The sequence below is a fragment of the Delphinus delphis genome, chromosome 17, assembly GCF_949987515.2.
Source record: "Delphinus delphis chromosome 17, mDelDel1.2, whole genome shotgun sequence".
NCBI classification, from domain to species: domain Eukaryota; kingdom Metazoa; phylum Chordata; class Mammalia; order Artiodactyla; family Delphinidae; genus Delphinus; species Delphinus delphis.
Genome location: NC_082699.1, coordinates 29,482,107 through 29,509,649, shown reverse-complemented (window position 1 = coordinate 29,509,649; position 27,543 = coordinate 29,482,107). Strand labels below are relative to the sequence as shown.

At 36.8% G+C, this 27,543-nt stretch overlaps 1 protein-coding gene across 1 annotated transcript in view; it reads left to right on the top strand.

The window, feature by feature from the left end:
* The window catches only part of CNGB3 (cyclic nucleotide gated channel subunit beta 3), a 139,170-nt gene that overhangs the window by 10,282 nt on the left and 101,345 nt on the right, over positions 1-27,543 (top strand). The window contains exon 3 of the mRNA XM_060035259.1: positions 7,449-7,575. Within this exon, the coding sequence (XP_059891242.1) occupies positions 7,449-7,575 (127 nt within the window). The remainder of the gene's footprint in view (positions 1-7,448; positions 7,576-27,543) is intronic.

The window sequence follows — 27,543 nt, the reverse complement described above, 5'->3', positions numbered from 1 at the left end:
CAATAGCTGTCATGCGGGGAAGAGGGTTAAGTGCTGCCAGACATTTCATCTTCAGTCTAGAGAGACTGCAAATACAAATCTTAACTTGAAATTTCCCAGTTTTTAAACATTGACTTTTTAGTGTTTAAATATTCCCTTATTTTACATCATTGAAAGAAAACTGAATTCTTGTCAAATTTAGCCCATCCTACCATTCTGTGGCCTCTAACCTACCACATGTAGGTACTCCATGTAGTTAAAACCTGTGGACATTGACAACACTCGACAAGATGTTTTTAGTTATCCTCTTAGTCTTCCCTTCTTTTCCAGTCATGCTCTCCAGCCCAGACTTTATGTTGCAAACAGACTACAAGTGTGGGGTCCTCCCTGCACCTTCTGAGCCAAATCGCTCTCCACAACCAAGATCCCAGCGTGCCAGTTTCAGCACAGTTCCAGGTCTGCAGAGGCATCCCAGGCCTTGCCAGCCCCCCACCATCTATCCAAACTGACCTAGCCTGCATCTCAGCCAACTCAGTTTGAACAGACATCCAGAGAGCTAAAAAACAAACAAACAAAAAACGGCTCTAGGGCTTCCCTGGTGGCGCAGTGGTTGAGAGTCTGCCTGCCGATGCAGGAGACACGGGTTCGTGACCCGGTCTGGGAAGATCCCACATGCTGCGGAGCGGCTGGGCCTGTGAAACATGGCCGCTGAGCCTGTGCGTCCGGAGCCTGTGCTCCGCAACGGGAGAGGCCACAACAGTGAGAGGCCCGCTTACCGCAAAAAAAACAAAAACAAATAAACCAAAAAAAAAAAAAAAAAGGCTCTAGAACTAAAACTGCTCTAAAAAATAAATTATATTATATTTTAAAATATAGAGAGAAAAAAGGAGGGAAAATCCTAGCTTGTTTAAACAAGAGACCACTCTTTAGTCCTTGGTAGTAACAATTAACTTATTCAACTTAACTTGTCTTATGTAGAATAGGAAAATAGGCAGACTGTCTACTGAAATTTAATTTACAAGTATCAGTAAAGGCTTCCCTATATAAACAGACTGGCAGGCATGAGAGGAACTACTAAGGCTAATTTTAGCAGTATAGTCCACTTTGTGACTATTGGTCCTATTCACCAGCCAAGGGCTAAGGTGGGAATATAGAAACTACATCAGCAAAAAAAAGAATGAAACTTTTTATCAAAATTACTCAAGCATGTTTCTCTGCTTCATCCCAAAAGAAAGTCTTATACAGTATACAATTAGAATTATAGAACTCAATAAGAAATATTCATTCAAAACTAATACCTAATATGATGATGAACAAAAGAAATGAGAAATGAATAAACTTGGCATGTGAAATTTCTGAAAACTTAGTCTAGAAAAAAGATAAGTAACATGGGCTTTGCAGTTTGAAACGATGAAGAAAATTCCCAACCATGCTGAGGACATGCTGGGACATAGGCATAATCAGGGCACCTTGGGTGGCAAGGGCTCATCGTAAGAAAACTTGTGGATAACTGGAACTGAAAAAGTGTTCAGGGGATGGAAGCAGCTGTAGGAACTAATTACTGTCTCTGACTCTTGTTCACAGTCAACATGGCTTCGTTTCTCAAGACTGTTGTGTTTCTCTGTATATATCTACTCTGGACTGCTCTCTTTCCATCTACTCTTTTCCCAGTCCATATTCCAGAGAGAGCAGTCTACCTGACTTAGATAACGACCATTGTTCCCATGGGGCAGAGCCTTCAAGGTGACCATATATATGGGTCACCAGCCAGCATGGATCGCTACCTTCTTCAGGTCAGGTGCCCAGCTGTGTGCACAATCAGGAACCATTCCTGCATGTGATACAGCAGAGATGGAGAGAGCAATAACAGCTAAAAGGAGAAGTTAGGCAGAGAAATCATACACTGTTTTAAATATCAAACAGAAGAGGAGACTATGATAAAATACCTCAGTGTCCACTTATTTTTTAAACTAAAAACTTGAGACTCACCAAAGTGGGTGTTTTCACTTTTTTTTCTTTTTTCTTTTTTTTTGGATAAAATGCCATTTTTTTTTTGCAGTTTTCATGATTTAAATATATTTGCATAATTCAATTACATCAAACTCTGTGTTTTTAGTCTTCTTTCTGCTAAAGAATATATCTGATTTGTAGGAAATTGCATTCTGCTTTCCTGATCCCTGGAACTCTTTTAAGTAAATAGAAGTTCCTGTATGCCCCACATACATCAATACTGTGTAGACCTGAAGGAGTTAATGTATATTTTTTGAAAAAAAGATCATTTTAATTTACCCTAGTCTGGCTGGTGGAATACTTTGTATTTATGTTGCATTTTTCTCGAACGGAGTCTTTATCTACTCCTCACAGAAATCCCCATGACAAAAGTATTCCTCATTTTATGGATGAGGAAACTGTTACAGAAAAGCGACTTATCCAGAGTCCCCCAGAGAATTAGCGATGTTAGGATTAGAGCTCTCTCTTCCGTACCCAGTACCAGTAACTCACCACATTCCTTAATACCTGTATGTAAAATGCATTTTCTAGATGAATTAATCCCAACAAAAGGTCTCTGAAAACAAGCATGCCATTGAGAGAGGACAGGATTCCTTGATCCTGACACAGTACCAAAGTTACCTTAAATGGATCTGTATTCTTTTTGCTTTGCAGTTATTCATTTCTTTACTTGTGATGATGTACCTTAAAGCAAAATCTGCCTAAATGTAAAAATTCCTTCAGGACGTTTTAGCATGTTAAGGCTGCCTGGAGGAACTCTAACCTCTGAGTAGGTTCAAGGATCCCATCCTAGCTCTCTTGGCATAGGCTTCTGCCTGTACACCTCCAGCAATGGGATTTTTGCTGCCTCACAAAAATGTATGTTTCACTGTTAGACAAGTTGCGTTGTTAGAATGTTTGGGGTTTTGTTTGTTTTTCCGTTTTGTAAATCCCATTGATGGATCCCTCTTATGCCTTCTGGAATACATGAAATAATTTTGTTTTCCTGTCTACGTAACAGCCCTTCAAAGAATTGCAAATAACTGCTAGGTCACTAGCTAGTCTTCAATACCTTAGCTAAAGAATATAAGTTCTTCAACCATTCTTCTAATAGGATAGTTTCCAGAACTCTCACCTACTCTGATTCCTTCTAGATTTTTATAGATTGCATGAGCACTTCTTAGTATAAAGTACTCCATTTTTCTATGCTATGGCATTTAAGGCACTCCATCAGATTCCATTGTGTATGCACTGCTACAATATTTGTCAACTTCCTCCATGTCATTTGACAATCTACAAAGATGTAATAAAATTTCAAGTGTGATCAAGGTGCTGTAATTAAAATTATTCTAAGAAAACATATATTCTAGCAACTACAAAATTAATCACAAGCTGAGACAAAAATACAATCTTGGGTGCCAGAAAATAATCATTAATCATACACTTCTTAAAACTGTGTTATTCATTTTTAACTCCAAATGTTCATTCATTAAGATGAAAATAATAGTATCATTTATGCATCTAATGAAAGTACTCAGACTTAGTCTTTAATAATTCATCTAACATCTAGCACTCAGGTATTGTTGGTGTCTAATAAAAGGAGATTTGTTTCTGAGACAGAGCCCACAATGTATTTGGTGTTTTAAGAATTAGAAATTTAACTAAGTGCTATTATCACCTGCACGAGGTATTCCAACCAATGAAAGCATTTTTAGGTCTTCTTTTTACATTCATCCAAAAAAGGGCCAATTGAACCAATGCATAATTAACAACCTTATTCCCAAATTAATTTCTTTCTTTGAATCCCTCCTTTTTCAGCAATTATTTAGTGACAGTGATAAAATGTGGAAGGTTAATGGCTTTCTGTATCAATTATTTCCTCTCTTAAAGAGGAAAGCATGCGTTTCACACCTGTGCAGACCTCCACCATGCGCAGTACCAGGGGGTCAAACAGTCTGAAAGTGTATTACAGAGGCCCAGAGTGAGATGCTGCCAGGCTGGAGACAGAATCAGCCAGGTGTGTGGAGAGCAAACTCAGTACTCACTCTTGCACATTCAATAAAAGCAACCATATCAGAACCCTTTGATATCTGCCACGGGCACACAGTCCAGGGAAGAATTTGACCAAGTGCACTGATGTGATCTGGCAATTGCTACACAATGTGCAAAGAGTACAGTTGGCAGAAAGACTTATTCTATTCATTTGGGCAGCTGCAAAAAAGGGAATCCTGCTGTCCATGTGTGAAGCTGGGGAGTACCATGCGTAGTTCACAAAACTTTACCCCGATACCAAAGCAAGATTTGCCACGTATTTTAGATTTCTCTTTCATGATGAGGATGATGCAAACAATCTGACCATCTGTTCCCACAAACAAATAACATGCTGCATGGATAAAAAGACACCCATACTGACTATAGTTCATGGAGATCCTTTTGTTTTAGGTCCTCATGGGTATTTTTTCAGGTTGTTCTGCCTTGAATCCAAGAATGGAAATAACTGGTTTCTCATCTTCATGGGAGTTTTTAACTTCATGGGAGAATCACAGATTGGAATCTGCCTACCAGAATCACCTAATTCTGAAAGTGTTAGTGTTCAACTTTTTAAATTGCTTTGCCTCACTCTTCTACATTGCCTTTGTCCTGAGGGATATGAAGCTTTTGCGTCAGAGCTTGGCTACTCTCCTGATTACCCCTCAAATCCTTAACCAAATTGTAGAATCTCTTCTTTCTTACTGGTTCCAAAAGAAGCAGCATGTGCAGGTGAAGAGGAAGGTGCAGGCTTTAAAGGCAGACATAGATGCTACATTATATGAACAGGTCCTTCTGGAAAAGGAAATGGGAACTTACTCGGGCACCTTTGATGATTACTTGGAGTTATTCCTGCAGTTTGGTTATGTGAGCCTTTTCTCCTGTGTTTACCCACTGGCAGCTGCCTTCGCTGTGCTAAATAATCTCACTGAAGTTAATTCAGTTGCCTTAAAAATGTGCAGGGTCTTCAAACGCCCATTCTCAGAACCTTCAGCCAGTATTGGTGTATGGCAGGTAATTATTTGAGAAAAAATTATTTCTTTAAAAAAAAACAGAATGAGGCATTGTGATTTTTTTTAAAAAGCTATGATAGAAGATTTATTTTATAATAAAATGCTTATCCACAAAGCAAATTAGGCTATAATTAACTTCTAAAATAGCCTAGATTTGTCATAATAGAGCATCATTTTAGAAGGGCTTGGTAATGTCTAGAAGAGACCTGGTAAGGTGTGAAGATCTACTCAAAGTTAGTTTAATCCAAATGTTATGAGAATAAACAAAGATTACTTATTAGAATGGAAGAAAAGAACTATTGCAAAACAATTGGTCATGTAATTGGTACTAGCAGAAAAGTAACAGCAAATGTAATACCTATGCTGTGGCTTGAATGAGCGATGGAAGAGGACGATGCAGCTTATGCTCATATGCCTCTATAAGAAACAGTCACTAAAAGCCTCTTAAGGAATACTCTGTTTTACAGATTCTGCCTGTTTTATATTCAGGAGGGTTTTTTCTGAATTATTTTACTCATTTTTTCATGCTCTATTTAAATCCTAATATTCTTTGGAGGACAGGTGTCCCTAGAAATGTATACATGCACAAAATGGCTCATAACCTTTTTTTTGGTCAGACTCCTTTAAGGAGCTCATGTTAACCCTAGATCTTCTCCATGGAAAAAAATGCATATACAACATACAGTCTCAAAGGTTCCAATCCATGATTGTACAGGACATCCATGGCCAGAGGTTAAGAACTCTCTGCTTTAAAATATCGTACAGTGATTGCCCCCAATATTTGTAGATATAGGAAAAAGATTTGGCTATCACTTTCTTCGGCAGCAATACATGGAACAATGTCAAAAATCTGAAAAGTGATTGGGGGGTAGATAAAAAGAAATGGAAAAATATAGTTTGATCCAAATAAACAGGGAAAATTCTCTCGTTTCTATCAAAAGCCTCTTAGTAAAAAATGACATATGGAAAGTGTGTGTTTCCTATCTTCCAGCCAAAATTAGTATAATTCCAAAATAAAGGTAGATAAGAGATGCAAAATGAAGAAAACTGTCTTGGGAAATTCAGGGGTTTATTCTTTCTTATTCATAAATTTTTTTTAATGGTAAGTAATGGCTTGACTTTATGATTCATTTTATTCTTGAAACATGTTCCTGAACAGTTCAGTATATTGAAAACTTTTAGATGGATCATAGAAATTTTCATATTAAAGGACTTGTACGGTGAAAACTTTTGTAAAGTAAGGGATCATACCCTGATTTATCAGTTTTGTAAGCCCAGACTTTCGATACTGTGTGGGCTTAAGTTTTAAAAATTATAATGTACTACAATAAAATAAGAATTATGATTTGGGCCTTCATTTCAACTTTCTAAGCACAGTACATCCAATTAAAAATAAATTAGAAACTGTGGATAATGGATTAAATTGTGTTCATTGTATTTCTTTGCTCCCTCTATATTTTCTTTTTATATTAATTTATTTATTTTCATTAAAATCTTCTCTAAAATCCAAATATTTAGCAGTGAATTGATTATTCTCTGGGTACATTATAATTTAAACTATATTAATTGGAAATTGTATTTGTAGGTTTGAAGGAAAAAATTTAATCCTTGTACTGAAAATGAAGCTAGTACATACTAGTTTGCATTGTTTTTTCAGAAAAGATGTCACAGCTGAAGATGATCAAAGGAAAAATAAAGATTTTTATCAAAAAACAAAATTAGAATGCAAAATTTGAAAATAATGTCAATAACATCATTTCTGCCTATTTTATTTTTCTGAATTTTATGATGCATCAATTTCAGCCATAAATTATACTTTAGCAGAATCAAAAATGCCTTATGAATAATGGCTCCTTATTAATCTCAGCCTTGCTAATGTCAAAAAGAAATATACCACGTGAGACTTCTGTTGCACAATACACCAAATTTAAGCATATTTTTTCATCAGTGTGAAGGTGTCTGCAGGTTAACTCCTCCTGCATAAGGTCATACTTTGTTTAGAGGAATCCTAGGGGAGGTGTTCCTGCGAAAACTATTCTGGAAAAACAAGCAGCATCTCTGTAACTTATGTTGTCCAATATAGCTGTATTAAGAGTGGCATATAGGGATTTCCCTGGTGGCACCGTGGTTGGGAATCCGCCTGCCAATGCAGGAGACAGGAGTTCTATCCCTGGTCCACGAAGCTCCCACATGCCGCGGAGCAGCTAACCCCATGTGCCACAACTACTGAAGCCCGCGCACCTAGAGCCCGTACTCTGTAACAAGAGAAGCCACCGCAATGAGAAGCCTGCGCAGGGCAACAGAGAGTAGCCCTCGCTTGTACAACTAGAGAAAGCCCGCTCACAGCAATGAGGCCACAATGCAGCCAAAAATAAATTAATTAATTATTTTTTTAAGTGGCATATATTCTTCTATCTATATGTTGTTTCTTTCCCATAGATAAAATCTGTGAGAAAAATACACTTGAAGACAAGACCACAAACCCTGACTCTCAAAATCCAGCAGAATCAACTGGAACAAAGCCAGAGCAGAAGGAAATGGGGACTGGGAAAGAAGCCCTGGTCAGGTGAGAACTCAATAAAACACATAATACTGCACTCAAAAATTCAAACACCTATCCCCCACTTTAGCTGAGCAAAGGTCAGGAGAACTACAATAGTCACATAACACAAGGGACCTGGGCCGGAACTAAAAGGTTGTTTCTGTCCAGTTCATTGTTCCTTACCAGCCTGCCATGGCCACTAACCAGGATCTCTAGGCAGCCATTTGTCCATAGGCCATAGCACACCAACAAAAACATTGTAGTCACATGTCTGAGTCATTAGTATCAGCTTGAAAACAGCTTACATATTTACTAGGCATGAATTTTTTAAAAAGGACTTGAAGAGAATGTATGATTCTTCTCTGAATTCATAAAGAAATGGCTATTCCAAGTCTGTAAACATTTTATTGTTCCAGAAGATTGATTATTATTTCCTTTCATCTGCTAAAGAAAGTGTGGTATGATAACCAAGAATAATTACAGAAGCAGACAATCTTTTTGCCACTGAAGGAATACAGTTATATAAATACTTCCTACAAAATTACTGGAAATACCACAAAGGAGATGGCAATGTCAGTGTGAATCAGTGAATCCACAATAAAGCCCAACGAGAAGCTCCTTCATCTGGCCACTTCTTAGCATGTTTATGTGCCTGCTGATCCAATTTGAATTGCTTGACTATAGTTAACGTAATTGCAATAAGTGTACCCTTCTTATTTAACAGGCAAGAAGAGTTGTCATTTATAAAGAAGTTAAAAGTACTTATTCCTCCCCCTGACCCCCCATTCCCACTTCTCTCTCAGCAGCTCTACTGTATTAAACTGTGTGCTGCCAATAGGTGTCACCATGATAATCTAGGACCCGGTGTATTAGGTTGAACAATAGGCATCAGAAAGAGTGCATTTTCAATAAACATATATTTGACTATATATGAAAATAAACACAAGCTCACTCTACCACACATACAAAAAAAAAAGTTTGACAAAAATTAAGCCTGACATATTATTTAGGCAGAGGGAAGTTACTTAAACTCTGAAGCAAAGATTAGACTCTCACAACTGGGATAAGTAATTATATTATTTCTATAACTGTTGGTGTTTACAGATGATTTACGGTCCTGTTAGTGAGTCATTGTTATCTTTACTCCACAGATAAGCAGCCAAGGCACAAAAAGGTTAATTAGTTTGCCTGTAATCATAGGTCAGCTCTGCCAAGATCAGACTGCAAAAGACTCAGATCCCTGAGTGGAACTTTTTCCTCGCTCCCACCAATACACTCATTTTTAATCAACATCTTAACCTTCTGAACTGATCTCTCTTTCTAGCGTTTATTTTAGTATATTTAATTTTTTGTAACAACCAGGGTGATACATAAGTTTTCAAAGGACTGAAGTGGAAGCCATAACTAACATTTTTAGGGATGTATTCTTCTTAACCCAGTATAGTACTTTCACTCTTCTGAAATACGAAAATGCAAACATTTCAATTACACAGAAAATGGGTCATATCTCAAAAACACAAAACTCCTTGACACAGCCTTGTATACTTCCCACCTGTTTTACTTTGTCTTCCCCAACACACAGTTCCTTCCCTGTTGTCCCATCTCCCTGTTCCAGTCATACCTGTCCTATTTCAGACTCTTGTACTCAGGAATTGATTATTCTGTGGAATGTTTGATTATTCATTTTGCAATATAGTTAGCAAAGTCGCTTGAGAATTATTGACAAACTGAGTAGACCCAAGTTAGTTTAAAGCTCTGGCTTTATGGCTGGCCACACTTCTCCTCAAGATTGAGGGAGAACCAGCTGTATTGAAGGAGCAACTTAAAAGGGTCACTGGGAGTTCCAGTGTCACTTTTGACTAATATTACTGGGAATCTTAATTTCCAATACCATGGAGGACTTACCAAAGCCTTTCTGTTTTGATTTCATGGGTATCAGTGGTACCACATCTTGAATCCTAGAGAGCAGAGTTTCTATACATAGCTAGAAAATATCAATGATAAAATAACTTTCTATTAAAAGTGTTATTTCACAATACTCTCAATGAGTAAAGATGATTTTGGTATTTGCAGTTATTAAAAATAAACAGTTTTAAACTTGGGCAAGGCCAGGTTTTAAAAAGCTCTTTCTCCTTGAAAAACATTAAGGATTTGATTGATTACAGGCACTAAATACAGATGCTGTGTGAGCGACTGATTCTCACTTCAACTTTTTGAAGTAACAAAAAAAGTTAATTATTAATAAATAAAATTTAAAGGTAGATTTTTTATTCTAAGTGCATTTACATTATCCTCTGACCTGAGCCATGGCTTGAATAGGAATTATGTGTTTAGGATGATCAATATCAGCCTATTGTATTGGGGAGAATGCATGCTGTGGATTTTGCAGTCTCTGTGTGTGAAGTGCAGTGTGATATTATTGATTATGCCTTTAGTTTCTGTCTCAACAGAAGACAGGCAGAGGTAGACACCAGGAGAACCAACAGGATATAGATATAGATAGATATAGATATAGATATAGATATCACAACAGGATATATTTTTTTAACAACAAGATTATATATATAAAGAGATTTATTATAAGGAATTGGCTCACATGATTGTGGAGGCTGGGAAGTTCCTAAGATCTCCAGTCAGCGAGGTAGAAACCCAAGAGAGCCAATGATATAGTTCCAGTCTGAGGCTGCAAGTCTCAGAATCAGGAGGACTGATGGTATTAATTCCAGTGTGAAAGCTGCAAGCTGAAGACCGAAGAAGAGGCAATGTTTCAGTTCAAGTTTGAAAGCAGGAAGAGCTCATGTCCCTGCCCAGTCAGGCAGGAGGAACCCCTCTCGTTCATGGGAGGGTCAGCCTTTTGGTTCTATTCAGGCAGGCTTTCAACTGATTGGGTGACGACCACTTACATTAGAGAGGGCAATCGGTTTTACTTAGTGTACAGGTTCAAATGTTAATGTCATCCAAAAGCACCCTCACAGACACACACCTAGAATAGTTGGGTTTTGGGGTTTTTTTTTTTTGTTTTTTTTTAATATATATCTGTTGTATTTTATTGCTTTGGCACAAAGACCATTGCAAAGTGCACAAGGAAAGATTAGCTATGATGTAATTTTCAGTTAAAATGAGTTTCTGCTTATAACATAGACAATTTCTAGAGGATGTTAAAAAAAAACAATTATCTGAGTCATGTAAAAGCATTTAACTTTTTTTAAAATATCTTTATTGGAGTATAATTGCTTTACAATGTTGTGTTAGTTTCTGTTGTACAACAAAGTGAATCAGCTATAAGTATACATATATCCCCAAATCCCCTCCCTCTTGAGCCTCCCTCCCATCCTCCCTATCCCCTCCCTCTAGGTCGTCACAAAGTACTGAGCTGATCTCCCTATACTATGCAGCAGCTTCCCACTAGCCATCCATTTTACATTTGGTAGTGTATATATGTCAGTGCTACTCTCTCACTTCATCCCAACTTCCCTTTCCTCCCTTGTGCCCTCAAGTCCATTCTCTACAACTGTGTCTTTATCCCTGCCCTGTCACTAGGTTCATCAGTACCGTTTTTTTAGATTCCATATATGTGCTTTAGCATACGGTATTTGTTTTTCTCTTTCAGACTTACTTCACTCTGTATGACAGACTCTAGGTCCATCCACCTCATTACAAATAACTCAATTTTGTTCCTTTTTATGGCTGAGTAATATTCCATTATATATATGTGCCATCTCTTCTTTATCCATTCATCTGTCAATGGACACTTAGGTTGCTTCCATGTCCTGGTTATTATAAATAGTGCTGCAATGAATATTGTGGTTCATGTACCTTTTTGAATTATGGTTTTCTCAGGGTATATGCCCAGTAGTGGGATTGCTGGGTCATGTGGTAGTTCTATTTGTAGTTTTTTAAGGAACCTCCATACTGTTCTCCATAGTGGCTGTATCAATTTACATTCCCACCAACAGTGCAAGAGGGTTCCCTTTTCTCCACAGCCTCTCCAGAATTTAGTGTTTGTAGATTTTTTGATGATGGCCATTCTGACCAGTGTGAGGTGATACCTCACTGTGGTTTTGATTTGCATTTCTCTAATGATTAGTGATGTTGAGCATCCTTTCATGTGTTTGTTGGCAATCTGTATGTCTTCTTTGGAAAAATGTGTATTTAGGTCTTCTGCCCATTTTTGGATTGGGTTGTTTGTTTTTCTGATATTGAGCTGCATGAGCCCAGAATAGCTTTTGACCAAATACCTGGGGACCCTGTGGCCCAGTCAAGTTGACACATAAAATCAATTACCACACCACCTCCATTACTCACATAAAGGAACTGAAAGTTTTTCTGATGCTAAAATGCAGTCTTTTCTCACCATTTCACAGTCCTCTCATCTCACCTGCAATGGACTGAATGTTTGTGTTCCCTCAAAATTCACGTTTTGAAGCCCTAATCCCCAATGTGGCATTATCAGAAGATGGGATCTTTAGGAGGTGGACCCCATCATGCATGGAGTTCGTGCCCTTATAAAGAGAACCTAGAGAACTCTCTTGTCCTCTTTCCACCATGTGAGAATACAGCAAGAATCCTGCAAAACAGAAGACAGTTCTCACCAGAACCCAGCTCTGCTGGCACAGTGATCTCAGACTTCCAACTTCCAGAATGATGAGAAATGAATTTCTGTTGTTTATATGCCACCAGTCCATTGTATTTGTTATAGCAGTCTGAACAAGTAAGACATCACCCAACCCAGCCTTACCCAAAACTCTAACATAGAGCCTCAGTACCCTTGGGCATACATAATAATGACCTTCCTCTTCATCATGCCACATAACAGAAATTCTAATGTTAACTATTTACAAAGTTGGGCATCCTGTTTATAAAATAGTCCCTTGTCTCAAATATTGTTTTGTAAGGATACAAGAGTACGGTTATATGCCTAAGCCAAATTCACATGTTATGTCTATTTAGCTCTTTATATAAACACAAAAAGAAGGGGTCAGTAAAGTTGACATTATTATTATAAAGATGTGAATTTCATAAAACAAAATCACTTCTGTGATTCTGTGATTTTTTTTCATCCAACTCTCAATAAGATTCTAAATAGAACCTAAAACTAATTTTCTGGCCACAGTAATAATACTTATCTCAAATACATGTCAGCCCAGGAGGAGATTTCTTTTCAAGATATCCAAGTATTACATATCCACATTTCTGACTGGAATCCATTTGTGTTAAACTAGATTATTTATTTATATATTTATTTATTCTTTTTTTATATCCTTTCAGAATGTTCTCTAAGTTGTTTATCCAGGGGAAAAATATTCTTTGCACATCTTCCCAGAAAATAGCAACCAATTCATTATCTTGTCAGATGAATCATTTAGCTTCTGAAAGACATGGGGTTCACCCCTGGAAAGTCCCGTTGATGCCATTTGTCCATTACTGAGAAAAACAGCCTGTTTCTGGCATTCCATCTCAGCACATTCTTATTTTTTAATATAAAAAAGTGCATTTTGATGGACACTAATGAATAGCAAGCAAAAGATGTGTTTTGCCTGGAAATGTCAAATAGCTGTGTCTGAAAAGGAGACAGAGTTGAACGCCTGATAGGTTAAGTGGTTAAATGATGAACAAGCGAGTGAAAAGTTCAATGCCCATGACTGGGGTGCACTGCAAGACTGACTTTTACAGTTATAGTATATGGCTTTTCATCACCGTTGCTACCCATAATGCCAAGAAGGAAGGTTATTTCTATGAATAGCCTTCTTTGTTCATAATAGCAATCAGTCTCTATTTGGGTGGTTTTAAAATAGGCAGTCATATCACAGCAGGAACAATGAGAGCAGAATAGAATTCAGAATCTTATCAGCACTCATAAACACAGACGTGTATTGTCTTGTAGCTAGAAAAATCCATATGTGACTTTATAGTTGAAATAGAAAAGGAATGTCAGCTATCAAGTTTATAAAAATAAAATACTATTTATACTATAATAACTTATAAGCATGTAAAAAAATAAAATCAGCTACACATGTGCTAATTCTGTGGGATGCATAATAAAAAAAATGAAGCACTATTATTTTTAGCCCCAAATTAGAATCTTCCTCTATGGTAAGCAATGCTTTTATAATTAGGCATTGCAAACAATTTTAACAACAGATTGGCATCTCATTTTAATAATGATTGCTAACTTATATTTCTAGCAATATGGCAGACTAAACATTTGTAGAAAACTCTTTGGGGAGAATGTAATTAAAACTACTAGGTAAAATATAAAACCTACATTTGAATGCATGCCTGAGCTAGTGAAAAATAAATTCTACTGAGAGAAAGTTTCAAGAACTGGTGTTTGCCCCGAGGATTTTTCCAAACTCTACAGCCTAGATCTGAGTTGAAATGTGTCATTAGTGAAACAAAACCTGGGATTAAACTGGATGCAAAACACAGGTTGGAAACTCTTTCATAAAACTAGGATTCCACAGGGTAACCCACTGGAGGGTAAACTACTTCTCAGAGGGAAAGAGCTTGAGTAATATTTGCCTTTGTCCTGGCTTTGAGTGGGAAAAATGGAAGAAATTTAAAATTGGGGGCGAGGCAGGGGGTGTGGAATGAAGGACGAGAGGACAGAGGAGGGAAGGGGCAGAGAAGAAAGGGAAGGGGAGAAGAGGAAGGGGAAGAAAAACAATTCTTAGCCATAAGCCAATATTCAAACAGACCTAGAACCAGAATTCTTATACTATCTATCTATATTCTGAATAAAAAATGAGGCTAAAAAAATTTTAAACAATTAAAACAATTAAATTTAAAACAGACATCTGCCAAAAACCAACACAATCTGGAAGAAAACAAACTTTAAAACCACATCTCAAAATATCCCTATTGATAAAGTTTCGATTAACATGAACTCACAGTCAAAAATTACTAAACACATGAGGAAATAAATCGCTGTGAACAAGACAACAGAAACCAAAAACTGCAGACTCTTGAAAACCTACAGATGATGAATTTATCAAAAACAGTATTCTGTATAAGTATGTGATGTATATTAAAAGAAATAAAAGAGAAGATTGAAAATAAGATAAGAAACAACAAACCAGAAATCGTCAGAATTAACAAGGTATTTCTGCAAGTTAACTGAGAAGAACATCTAGAAATGAAAAGTATAATCTCTAAAATTAGAAAGTCAGTGAGTTAGACAGCAGATTAGACAGAGTTGAAGAGTTAGCAAAGTGGATGACAAATCTGAAGAAATCACCCCAACTTCCACCATAAAGAAAAAAGATGGAAAATATAAGAGATTAAAATTAAGAAGTGTGGAGGAAAGTATGAAAAGGTACAAAATGCAGATAATCAGAATTCCAGAAAAAGATAATAAATAGAATGGTGGAGAATCAATATTCAAAGAGATAATGCAATTGATAAAACGTAGTAGCCCTCAAATTCAGTAAGGCAAATAAATCCAAATCAGCATAAATAAAATGAATTAACCCTAAATATATTCTAATAAAACTTAAAAGTACAAAAGAAAAAGATTTTTTAATTAGCCAGAAAGTAAATACAGACCACATAAAATACGAGAAGTAAACTAACAAACATCTGAGTTCTCAACAGCAACAATGGAAACCAGTAAACAGTAGAATGGCATTATCAAGATTCTAAAAGTAATAGTCAACCTGGAATTCTATACCAGGTGAAATTATTGTTCAAAAAAGAGGGTAAAGTGTAGATATTTTCAGTCAAGCAAAACTGAAGGGAGCTTAGAAGTTTTTTAACGTATACTTCAGGAAAAGAAAAATTATCTGAGGAGGAAAGACTCAAATTGGGGTAGTCAGGGATCAGTTAGGAAAAAAGAATTTATTCTAAATATTTCAATGAGAAGTAATTAAATACAAGGGATTCTGTAGTTTAAAAATTTTTGTAAGAGGTAGGAGAGCAAAGTTCAAGGGTGGAGACTGCAACACAGAAATTAGAAAAGTGCAGAAAGTAGCTGCCAAAGCCACAGCTGACCCTTAATTTCAAAGCTGGAGACAGGCAGTAGAATATAAAGTCTGAAGAAGGTTCAGAAGATCTGCTGCTTCTAAGGAAGTATGCTCTGGTCTTTTGCCAGATGACAACTGAACTGTGCCTTCCTTTTAACTTTCAAATCACCTACAAATGTGTCTCATTGGTGGAATTTAAATCAGAACCTCCTGGCAAGGGATTCTTAAAAATAAGGTTCCCAGGCTTTCAGCCACTGCAATAACATGGGAAAGTATAAAAAGGAACAGAAATGCCACTGATTGCAAATAGACAATCCAGCACAGAGATTCAAGAAGAAATGAGTGGAGAAAATGGCAAGCATGTGGATAAATACAAATATACATTAACACCATGAAATAATTATAATAATGTCTAAATTGAGGGTAAAAAGTGAGATGGAACTAAACTATTCCCTCTACAGTAGGGTGATTGGCATAAAAAAGAATTAAGAATTTGATCAATTTTAGAACTTCTTAATTAAACATGCATGTTAAAATATATTTGAAGAACACTAATTTAATTAAAATAGAGTATTTAACCTCCATACACTAAACATATATGATTTTAATATTATAAGACGATAGATGAGAGACAGAGAGAGCACGGAGCAATTCTGTCAATTACAAAATGAAACTGATGATTCCATGCTCCTAGATGGGTGATTTTAAAATGCTTCTTTTTGTTTTTTCATAGACTTAACATTTAAAAATTCATTAAGGATATATTATATTTGAACAACACAACTGACAATTTAAATCTGTAAGAAACTTAGAGAATCCTTATATCCAGTAACTGAAGAATAAACAGTTATTTCAAGTTTACTTAGAACGTTACAAAAATTAGAACATTACAAGAGCTTAATACATTTTACTATGTAAAACAAAAAAAGCGAACAAACAAGGTACACTGTAAAATCTCCCAGGAGCTCTTTAAAAATACAAATGTTTGTGTTCTAACCCCAGTGATACTGATTTCATTGGTCTGGGGTGGGTTCTAGGCCTTAGTGTGTCTGAAAATCACTCCTCAAGTGATTCCAAGGTCCATCCAGGACAGAGAACCATTTCACTAGGAGTGACCATTTCATAAATTGAGACCTAAAGTAGGTGTTAATAAATTTTAAAGATTTCACATTGAATATATTTCTAATCACTATGCAATAAAGTTAGAAGTTAATTTTTTTAAAACTAAATTTTTGAAAAATCTCACATAATTAAAATTTAAATCACACTTTTAAGTGGCCCTTGGGTCAACAAATACATCATTAGTGAAATTAGAAAATATTCAGAAAGGAAACACAATGAAAATATTGCACACCAAACTTATAGAATAATAAAGATACTAACAGGTATTTGGGTTTTTCCCTTTTATTTTTTTTCTTTTCCTTTTTTGTTTTTAACTAGAAAAGTTGGTTATAAAATTTCTTGGAAGAACAAACAAGCAAACATAGCAAGGAAAACGCTGAAAATAGAGTTTTTAGAGTAATGTAGGTGGTATAAGTCCTACCAAATATTAAAACCTATTTAAAGACCTTTGTAATAAAAAAAAATAGTGTGGCATTGGCACATGAATAGCTAAACCAATAGTATAGAGAATACAGAAATAGACCTAACTGCATATAAAAATGTAGTGTATGATAAAGTTGGCATCTAAAATCAGTACAAAAAATGTAGATTTAAATAAGTGGTATTAGAGTAACTGGATAGCCATATAGAAAAAAAGTAAAATTGGATCTGTCCCTCATGCAGCACACAAGGATAAATTCCCAATGAATCAGAGATTTAAATGTAAAATAGTGAAACAGCACAAGTACTAGGAAAAGAGGTTCAAACGCCTTCATAACCTGGAAAGGTACATTAATCCCCAAATTCAAAATTCAGAAGCAAAAAAGCAAGAGCTTAATACATTTTACTATGTAAAACAAAAGCAAAGCAAACAAACAAAAAACTTTTCATTACAAAAAAATTATAAGCAAAAAAAAAAAAGAGACAAAATAAGCAAAATATCCAGGTATGAAAATTCTCACTGCTATTTTCTTTGGGGATTGATTATTTTATTTGGGGATTAACAGACATTTAAATTTTTTCATTAAGATACTTTACAACTATTAATGACTCAATCAAGTTGATATCTTTGTGATATGTTACTACCACAATTTTATTTTCCTCTTTTTAAAATCTAATACCAGAAGTACAATGTACTTACCTAATAGCATAGAGCAAAACCACTATGTCATGTAATCCCAGGAGTAAAATAATAATCCTGACACTCAATACAGCGCAATCTGAAAGTCCATCTTGACCTCAAAAAAAAGTAATTATTAGTAGTGTATATATATGCATATATTATATATAATATAATATTCATACCTTATGTATACATTATTCATATATATATAATATATGAGTATATTTGGTGACAAATTACCTGCTAAAGTCTCCACCTGTGCTTTCTACTCTTAAAAGTCATTAATATTGTGCCAGAAATTATATGTGGCACATGAAGATGAAACAGACCAGTATCAGAAACATCAAGAGTGATTTACTAGTAGGCAGTTAGACATGAGTCAGCAGACAGAAGACAAAAATTTTATGAATATGCGTAGTTGCCTTGAGAGAGGAATGAGCCTACAGACACAGTTTGTGACCCTATTTAAATCACTTCTGACATGTCAGTTGCCTGTTGCCATAGAAAACCAGAGCAGACAGAATTCGTGTCTACTTTCTTTTTTTTTGCGGGGTGGGGCATAGAGAGAAGGAAAACAGACAAATTTTGTATTATTTTATGGCACCTAAATTGTGACTTCTAAAAAAAATCGATCTACTTATTTACCTTGTACAGTGAAGGGAACCATAGAATAATTGGTGGATTTTTTGAAAGTTTTTAAAAATTATGCAAGTGGACAAATTCAGATTACTATGAGGCAGGCAAATAATACCCATGTATAAAGCACACGGGATATGGAAACAACAGAGCGAGCAAGATGATAAGAGACAGGAGAAGAGGGGATACTGAGGTGAACTGGAGTGCACCCAGGGATTCCTCCTTTCCTTAAACAGCCAATCCAGCTGAGAGATGCCATAGGGAAAAATGAGTCCAGTGATGCCAATATTATCTGATTCTTTCAAGAAAACCCCATGAATACTACTAAAATAATTTGAAATTCTTTTAAACTATAGGCCAAACAAAACACAGCTACCATCTCTGCCTTAAAAGGGTAGGCTAGGGCTTCCCTGGTGGCGCAGTGGTTGAGAGTCCGCCTGCCGATGCAGGGGACATGGGTTCGTGCCCCGGTCCGGGAAGACCCCACATGCTGCGGAGCGCCTGGGCCTGTGAGCCATGGCCGCTGAGCCTGTGCTCCGCAACGGGAGAGGCCACAACAGTGAGAGGCCCGCGTACCGTGAAAAAAAAAAAAGGGTAGGCTAGTTCTAAACAAGTTGACTGTTAAAAAATATAATTCCATTATAAAATTAGAGATGTGGTCCACAGGAAAAATATTCATTATTGCTGCTCCCAATGTGAAGCACATATAGAGAACAAAATCAAAACTATAAGAATATTTTGTGGATTATAATTAATAACTGTACATTTCCCTTCAGTATTTTTGTTATTTTTAGGATTTGGGTTTATACTATATTATTTTTTTAGATATTATATTTTAGTTATTTTAGATATCTTTTGTCTGATATTATTTAATAAGCAGTCTTCCATTTGAACAGCATGTTTTTATAGCCAGTCTCTTTAATGCATTCATAATAGTCCAAATAGCATAAATAGCAAGAGCCTAGAAAAGAGGTTTTGTTGATTCTATTTGAAAGTTCATTGACTGATGGAAGTTGGAAGATTTGGTTAAAAAAAAAAAAAGGTAAAATGGAAGCTCCCTAATGTGAGAGAATAACTAGATGAGTCATTGTGTTTTTTTAAATCTTTATCTCCTTGGGAAGAGGAAAATGATGGGTCTGCCTAGGACTGGCATTAGCAGGAGACAAGAGCATGATGAGACAAAGGAGTAGAGATGAAGGAGGGGGTACCTCCCTACCTGGTGACAGCAGCTGACAAAAGAGCTGAATCACCTGAGAAAGGGAAAAAAAAGAGTTTCCCACCTAGTGAGAGACAATTTCAGCCATGGGGAACAGCAAAACTAGCACAGTGATTTGCAGCATATCGGTTCTAAAAAGCAGCAAAAATGCTATGCAGATAAGCTGAGGGGAGCAACCCCATAAGCAACCTAAAAGTAAGCTGGCCTGTGGGAATCAGGATGGGAAATGGAAGCTTATCAGACACCCCCACATTCTCTCCACCCTTCTTGAGGAAGGAAGGTGCTTGAATGTTTCAGCAAGTCAGCAAAGTTATGGGGAATTGCTCATTTACTAGAGTGGGGCAATTGCCAGAGAGGTTGACAATTTTATCTCAAATGTTTAGCACAGGGTCTGGCACTTATTATATGCAGCTGAAGATAATTGCTTTGTGAATAAAACATTGTATATTTTACTCTGCTCCAAGTAGATTTCAAGAAGAGGGATCACAAAGTGAAACATATATATATATTTTTTAAATTTCTGATAGAAATTTTATGAGTACATATAGTTTAATGCCTGAAAACTGTTCTCATTTCAAATATAGGAATCTTTTCAAATATGGCTGTTTTCACTAATCATAATATGTCTTGCCAGTTTTTCCTTTATCTTTATATGAAAGGTAATGTTTTCGTTTATTGTTACCCTTTTCCAGCATCCCATAATATCCAGTTTCTTATATAATGTGGTAAAAAATGCAACGGAGAGCTTAAATGTCTAATAATTCTATTCCAATAAATGTTCACCCTAATTCTGCTGAAGCAAGGAACAGTTTCACAACTAGTTTATGTGCCAACCATCAACTAGGTAAATCGCTTCTACCTAGCCTAATGATTCATTTTATTCTAACTTTTTTTATGCAACTGTTTACCAGAGCCCTTATCTGGGCATCCAGCTCACAAAAACAGGCCTGTTTTGAGCCCTCCCAAACGCTGGTCATGGTAAGGCATTGACAGACAGTAGAAAAACAACTGTGCCAGAAGGAAAAAGCAGCAAGAGGACAAGCCAACAAAACAGAAGCCATCATAAGTTCCACATGCTTCCACCACCAAGTGTAATGTGTGTCTGGATCTGTACACTTTACTTGGGCCTCTCACTGTTCAGCACCTCTCACTGTTCAGCAATACCTCCTATGTTGCCAAAGCCAATGGTCGGGCCTCAGTTCTGCTTTTTTCCACCCATCAGAAGCAATTCAGGGTTGATCCCTCACTCCCTTCTTGAAATACTATCTTCATTTGGTTTGCCAGATGCCTCTCTCTCTGATTTATGCCCTATCTCAGTGGACATTCTCCTCACCATTCATTGATGGCTCCATCTCATCTCCCCAACCTCTAAACTTGGAAAGCTCCAAGCACAATCTTCAGACCCCTCCTCTGCTCTTCCTACATTCTCTTAGTATGTGATTTTATCTAGTCCTATGGTTTTAAGCAACATTGACACCCTGATGATTCCCAAATTTATATCTCCAGTCCAGATCTCTCCCCAGAACCTAAGTTTCACATACCAATTGCCTACTTAATATTTCCACTGTGGTGTCTATTTGACATGTCCCTTAATTCCCTCACTTCTTCCAAATCTGTTCCTCCTACGTCTTCCCCTTCTCAGTAGAAGGCACCTTCATTCTTCCATTTGCTCAAAAATTCACCTTCTTTTTTCTCTCATTCAGTACAGCCAATCCAATAGCAAATTCTGTTGGCTGTTCCTTTGGGACATATTCAGAATCTGACCACATCTCAGCATCTCACACACAGCTACAACAATGTCTCCTCACTGGTCACCTAGCTTCCACTGTTTGCCCCCTATAATCTGTGTTCAACAGAACAGCCTGGGTGATTGTGTTGAAATGCAAATCATCCCTTTCTCCTCCAGATTCTCCAGTGGCTTCCCATTTCATTCTGAGTGAAAGCTGAAGTCCTCATAATGGCCCACAGGGCCCTACATTATCTCCCCTGCCACCAACCTCTCCACTGCTCCTCTGACCTTAGCTCTCACCACTTTCACTCTCTCACTCTGACCCAGCCACACCCGAACAGGCTTCCCTCAGATCTCCACATAACTTCCTCCCTCACTTCTTTCAAAGTCTCTGCTTAAATTTCACCTTATTGGAGGGACCTTCCCTGACCACCCGATAGAAAATAGCAGTGTCTTTCACTCCTCCAACTCCATTACCCTGATTTTTTTTTCTTTGTTGCGTTTACCATCACCTGACATAGTCTGTATTTTTTAAGTGTCTATGTTGTCTGTCTCTCCCTACCAGAAAGTAAGGACTTCATTATGTTTAATTCTATATTCCCAATGTCCAGAAGACTCCTGGCGTATAGTAGACATACAATAAGTGAATGAATGAATAATTGAATGATTGAGATCCACAAATTATATAATTTTGGAGGGAAGATAATGCTTTTCCCATAAATATTTACTTCACTCTTAAAATTCTTAAATCTAAACTATTGTCAAGTTAATTTCTCTTAAGTAACTGCACATCTTCCTCCATGAATATATTTGATCAAGCTCCATGTCTGATTTCACAAAATTTTTATCACAAAATACCACCAAGTTTTTTACAATGTCTCATAGCAAATTCACAATTTAATGTGCTTTTAAGCTATTTGGGGTCAAAAACAAAATTGGACCCTCATGCTTTAACTGATTCCATAAGTATAAAAAGTAGAAGTTATGCATTTGATTTCCTCTCTACAATTGTTGGTTTCAACTGCAATCATTCTAATGACTCATGTGACAACCAGATTTTGAGAAGGCACGGTAATCGAGAGGTGATTGCACTCGGTAGTCACCTCCAGAGTCTAGGACATGAGTTAAGACTCAAATGAAAGGAAAACAATGGTTGAAGTCTGGACTTCGGTAGGCATCTCTCTGTGTAACAAAAGCACCGGGCTATGGGACACAGTGAGCTTTCTACTCAGGGCAAAACTAATTGGAGAAAGGTGTGCTTCTCGCAGGATTAAGATACAAATGGTGGCCACATGAAAGAGCTCTCAAGGCTGTTACACTTTTCCCCACTTGGAGCTCAATGCAGTGTTTTTCTCCCACTAATGAGCAATGCATTTACTCACATGCTTTTAAAATTAGAATCAGGGGATATTTTTTAAAGTAATGAATGTTTTGCTTAAACCGTACCAACATGTGTTTTGAAAGGAACTGGAAATGTAACATATGGTTCATGTAGACTGAAACAGGCCTTGTTCAGACATTAATCTGAGGGGAAGAGGGGCTGTTTGCCTAGTTGGCCCCCTTAGGCACAGCAATCATTACTCGATCATCAATGTATTCTTCTTAGATCAAATATTTGGTTTTAATGGAACCTGACAAAGTACTTCACTCCTGACTTAGAAAGACAATTTTGAAAAGATTCACTGAGGAATATAAACTACAATATGGAAGGAACTGTGTTCTGATTAACAGGCCATTTATGCAGGCAGCTACAATTAAATTACCGTACTTAGCTCACTATTAATAGAGGGCTTCAATAAAGTTCTGAAGTTAACAACTCTTGCTCATCAATAACTTGGTGAAATTTTAGCTAGGTTTAACAACCAGCTTCTGTTTTGATTTCTTCAGATCAGCTCATCAATAACTTGGTGCTCATCAATAACTTGGTGAAAATTTAGCCGGGTTGAACAGCCAGCTTCTGTTTGGTTTCTTCAGGTCAGCATCTGGTTCTGCATCTGCCTGTTCCTATTCCATGTCTCACTATGTCCACAGCATTTGGATCAACTCCATGCATTGGGACAAATACAAATTTAGCAGGCCTAGCATTTCACCATCTCACTGCCCACTGGAGGCCAAAATCTTTGGTACCATATGTAAACCATCTGCAGCTTCATCCCAGAAACTCAGGCTGTAATTTTTCTCTGAATCCTCATACGCTCATGTCAGGTATGTCCCTGATATCAACGCAGCCCTCAGTATTTGGATTTGACAGTCTCTTCTGCTTGCAATCAGAGAAGTTTTTCTGCTTTAAGGGCTTATGTGATTAGACTGGGCCCACCCAAATAATCTCCCATTTTAAAATCTGTAAGCTGCCAAATTCCTTTTGCCATTAACATAACATATTCCCAGGTTCCAAAGATGAGAGCACGGACACCTTTGGAAGGGCCACCTTTTCTTTTATTCACACCTGATGTTTATCCACTCTGGAGAATTCAAAAAGTTTACAGACCCTCAGCATAATTTTGGCGGGCAAATAGAGTAAAAAACTGAACAAAAATTAAACAATGACAATGAAATCTTTCCAAGACCTGAGTTTTAATTGGCCAAAGAAAAAAGCTGCCTACTCACTGACAGAAATACATATGAGAATTCTACTCAAAGCAAAATACTGGCAAACAACTTCAGATAATTAGAATTCCTAGGCAATTTGCTTCTTCCAAGATGCTTTTCGAGAGGTATGGGGAGGAGTTTATCGTCTGTGGCTTTAAATGCTTAGACATGGGCTAGTTTAAATTAATTCCAAATCTAATTTTAAATCTAATATGTCCTTAAATGTAGCTGCTGATACCATATTTCTAGTTCCTGGAATGCTAGTGACCTCTGAATTAAGGAGACTTATTACCCTTGTCATTTGCTCATACAAATGATCCCCCAAATTTAAAAAAAAAAGATGGTGTTTTGAAAGTCCTAATGCATTTTTCCATTGTAACAATGTTAAAAGTAACACATGGAAGGTAGACCTACAGAATTCAATTTAGATCATCATTTATTTAAGACCAGTGCTACTTGAAAAGGACTGTAGAGCTAATCATGAGAAATTGTATTCTGAGTTCCAACTTGGAACACATCACTGATAGGGTGCCCCCGACACAGAGCTCCTGTCTCAACTCCCCGCAGTGGATCAAATCACCTAGAGAGTAGCCTCCAGGTCCCTGATGTGGTTCCAAAGCCTGGGCAGAAAGTCCTTCAGAGCAATATCTTCAAGGAAGTGGCAAAAGCAACAAAGCTTTCGTCTTTTGGCGGAAGGCAGAACTTCCCACCTGGGCAGCTTCAAATAAGCCTAATTTCCAGTGATTTACATTTTTCTTTTCTTTCTACCAACACTTTCCTTGGCTCAGTGCCTGAGCCAAGTTTTCAGTATCCCTGCTTAACAATATAGGAAAATACAGCTTGATTGACGATGTTTTCCCCTCTCTCTATCATTAAAGCACAATCTTTTAATAACTGACAGTAAGTTTTCACTGCTAGAAACAGTAAGGCGTCTTAATTTTTATAACATTTATTCTTTCTCATATTTTATACATTTCCACTGCTGGAAATCTGAAAAATAGCACAAACTAAAAGTAAAAACCACTCATAATCACAAGAGTCAGATATAACACCAGAACTACTCACTCTTTGTTGAAAAATACAAATGAATGAATGAACAAGTTCATAGTGTAAGACCAAAAGGAGGTTTTACTCCATTATACAAGCTCCATGGCAGTCGGCAATAGTCTGCCTAGCACTGGCTCCTACTGTACTGTGGGCTGCTGGACCAAAGCATGGATTGTTAAGAAAAAGAGGCACAGCAGCAATCAATCACAACAAAGCTTGAACTTTCCTCAGAACTGCCTTTGAGCAGCATCAAGGTTTGCACCCAAAAACATGCACATACACTGCCCTCTAGTGCCCATCCACCAGATGTAATGCAGCAACATGCGTTATTGGAATAATTGCAAAGCTGAAAAAAGATCAAAGTAAAGCAATGACTAAGGGGTAGAAGAAAATGATTAGAAAAGAAATTAAATCGTGTGCACTCAGCGAACTTCTATTATGGAAAAATAAATGATCAAAAGCTCTCGTTTTTCTCCTCCTCCTCTCCACCCCATCCCCACCCCCATCTCTCTTTACCAACCCAATACACACATACACACTGTTTTTCATTCTGACCATGGCTGTAAGTAGAAGGAAAAGGATCCTGCAATAAAGCTATGAATTAAGAATTATATTTTATTTATACATATTTGATGTATGTGAAGGATTAAGTAGCCTTGCTTAAAATAGAAATCTGATTAATAGAAAAAAATGACACATTAATGGAAAATGAAGATGACATCATAAATCACAAGAAAAATGAAAGATTATTCAAAGAATTGTGGTAGGTGGTGTGCTATTCTGAAGAAAGGGAGGTGTATTTAGATCCTCACGTCAGTCCAAGGAGCCAACTAGATTTCAGATGCATGAAATTTAAACCAAAATCAATTTTCAAAAATTATGAGAAAATTAAAGAGAACTTTCATCAAATACATGGAGAACTTTCTATGCTGGAAGAAATGACAAAGGAAAATGTGGATAATTTAACTATCAAAATTAAAACTTCATTGTTTAAAAAAACTAGCAGGGGGGCTTCCCTGGTGGCGCAGTGGTTGAGAGTCCGCCTGCCGATGCAGGGGACATGGGTTCGTGCCCCGGTCCTGAAAGATCCCACATGCCGCGGAGCGGTTGGGCCCGTGAGCCATGGCCGCTGAGCCTGCGCGTCCGGAGCCTGTGCTCTGCAACGGGAGAGGCCACAACAGTGAGAGGCCCGTGTACCACAAAAAAAAAAAAAAAAAAAAAAAAAAAAATGCACATGTATTAATTTTCAAAGAAGGGTATGATGTAGAATGTGGAAGCTATAGACCACACAGTTCTATGTTGGTCCCTGGCAGAACTCTAGAATGGATTGTTAAATATGAGTTTTAGCACTTAGAAAATAAATGACGCTCCTTAGATAGCAAATGTGGGTTGCTAAAACTCAAGTCCCATTAACCTCATTTTAAAAAAGAATTTGACAGTCTCTTTTTATATCTTCTCAAGCAAGATAGGGAAATGTGTTCAGTGAATTCATAGTTCTCTGAAAAAGTATACCTGCTAAATTTTAATAAATGAGCCAGTATAAATCTGATCTCTAATGACATAACTACAGACTCCATGTGTTATATTGTGCTGCTCAACATTTTTTTTCAGTGATTAGGAAAAAGCCATAAATGATACAAGTCCCAAATCTATAAATGAAACAAAATAAGACAGGATGGCAGATACAATTGTGATTGGGTTAAAAAAAATAAATAACAGATTGGAATAATAGATTAAAACAAATGAAACTAAAGGAACTTGATTCTTCTCTTCAAATTTACACTTACTGTTCTTACAGACTTGGACAAACCTCTTAGTTTGCTAGAACCTCAGTTTCCTCATCTGAAAAGGAGGATAATCACAAGTAGCTTCATTCATGGGGTTGTTGTGAGATTCAAATGAGGAAAAACTCATAAAAACCATTTTAAAATCATGAACTGCAATTCAAATATTCTTTTGAAATATACCAGAAAGAAATGTAGAGTTCCTAGTAGAAGTTTTAAACATTCAACTGCTTGAACACAGATTGAGGGAGAGCCCCTTAGGGTGGGAGGAGAGGCAAGACAGGTGAAAAAGATTAAGAGGTACAAACTATTAGTTAGAAAATACATAAGTTACAAGGATGTAATCTACAGCACAGGGAATATAGTCAACACTTTATAATAATTTTATATGGAGTATAATCTATAAAAATATTAAGTCACTATTATGTACACCTGAAACTAATATTATATTAAGTCAACTATGCTTTAATAAAAAAAACTCAACAATAACAGAACAACCAACTCAATTATAAAAAAACAATGGGCAAAAGATCTAGACAGACACCTCATCAAAGATAAACAGATGGAAAGTACTCGACATCATTTGTCATTAGGGAAATACAAATTAAAACAAAGAGATACCACTACACGCCTATTAGAATGGCTAGAATTCAAAATATTGGCAACACCAAATGCTGACAATGAGGTGGAACAATAAGAACTCTCGTTCACTGCTAGTGGGAATGAAAAATGGTTCAGTCACTACGGAAGACAGTTCAGCAGTTTCTTACAAAGCTAATCATAGTCTGAATATATGATCCAGCAAA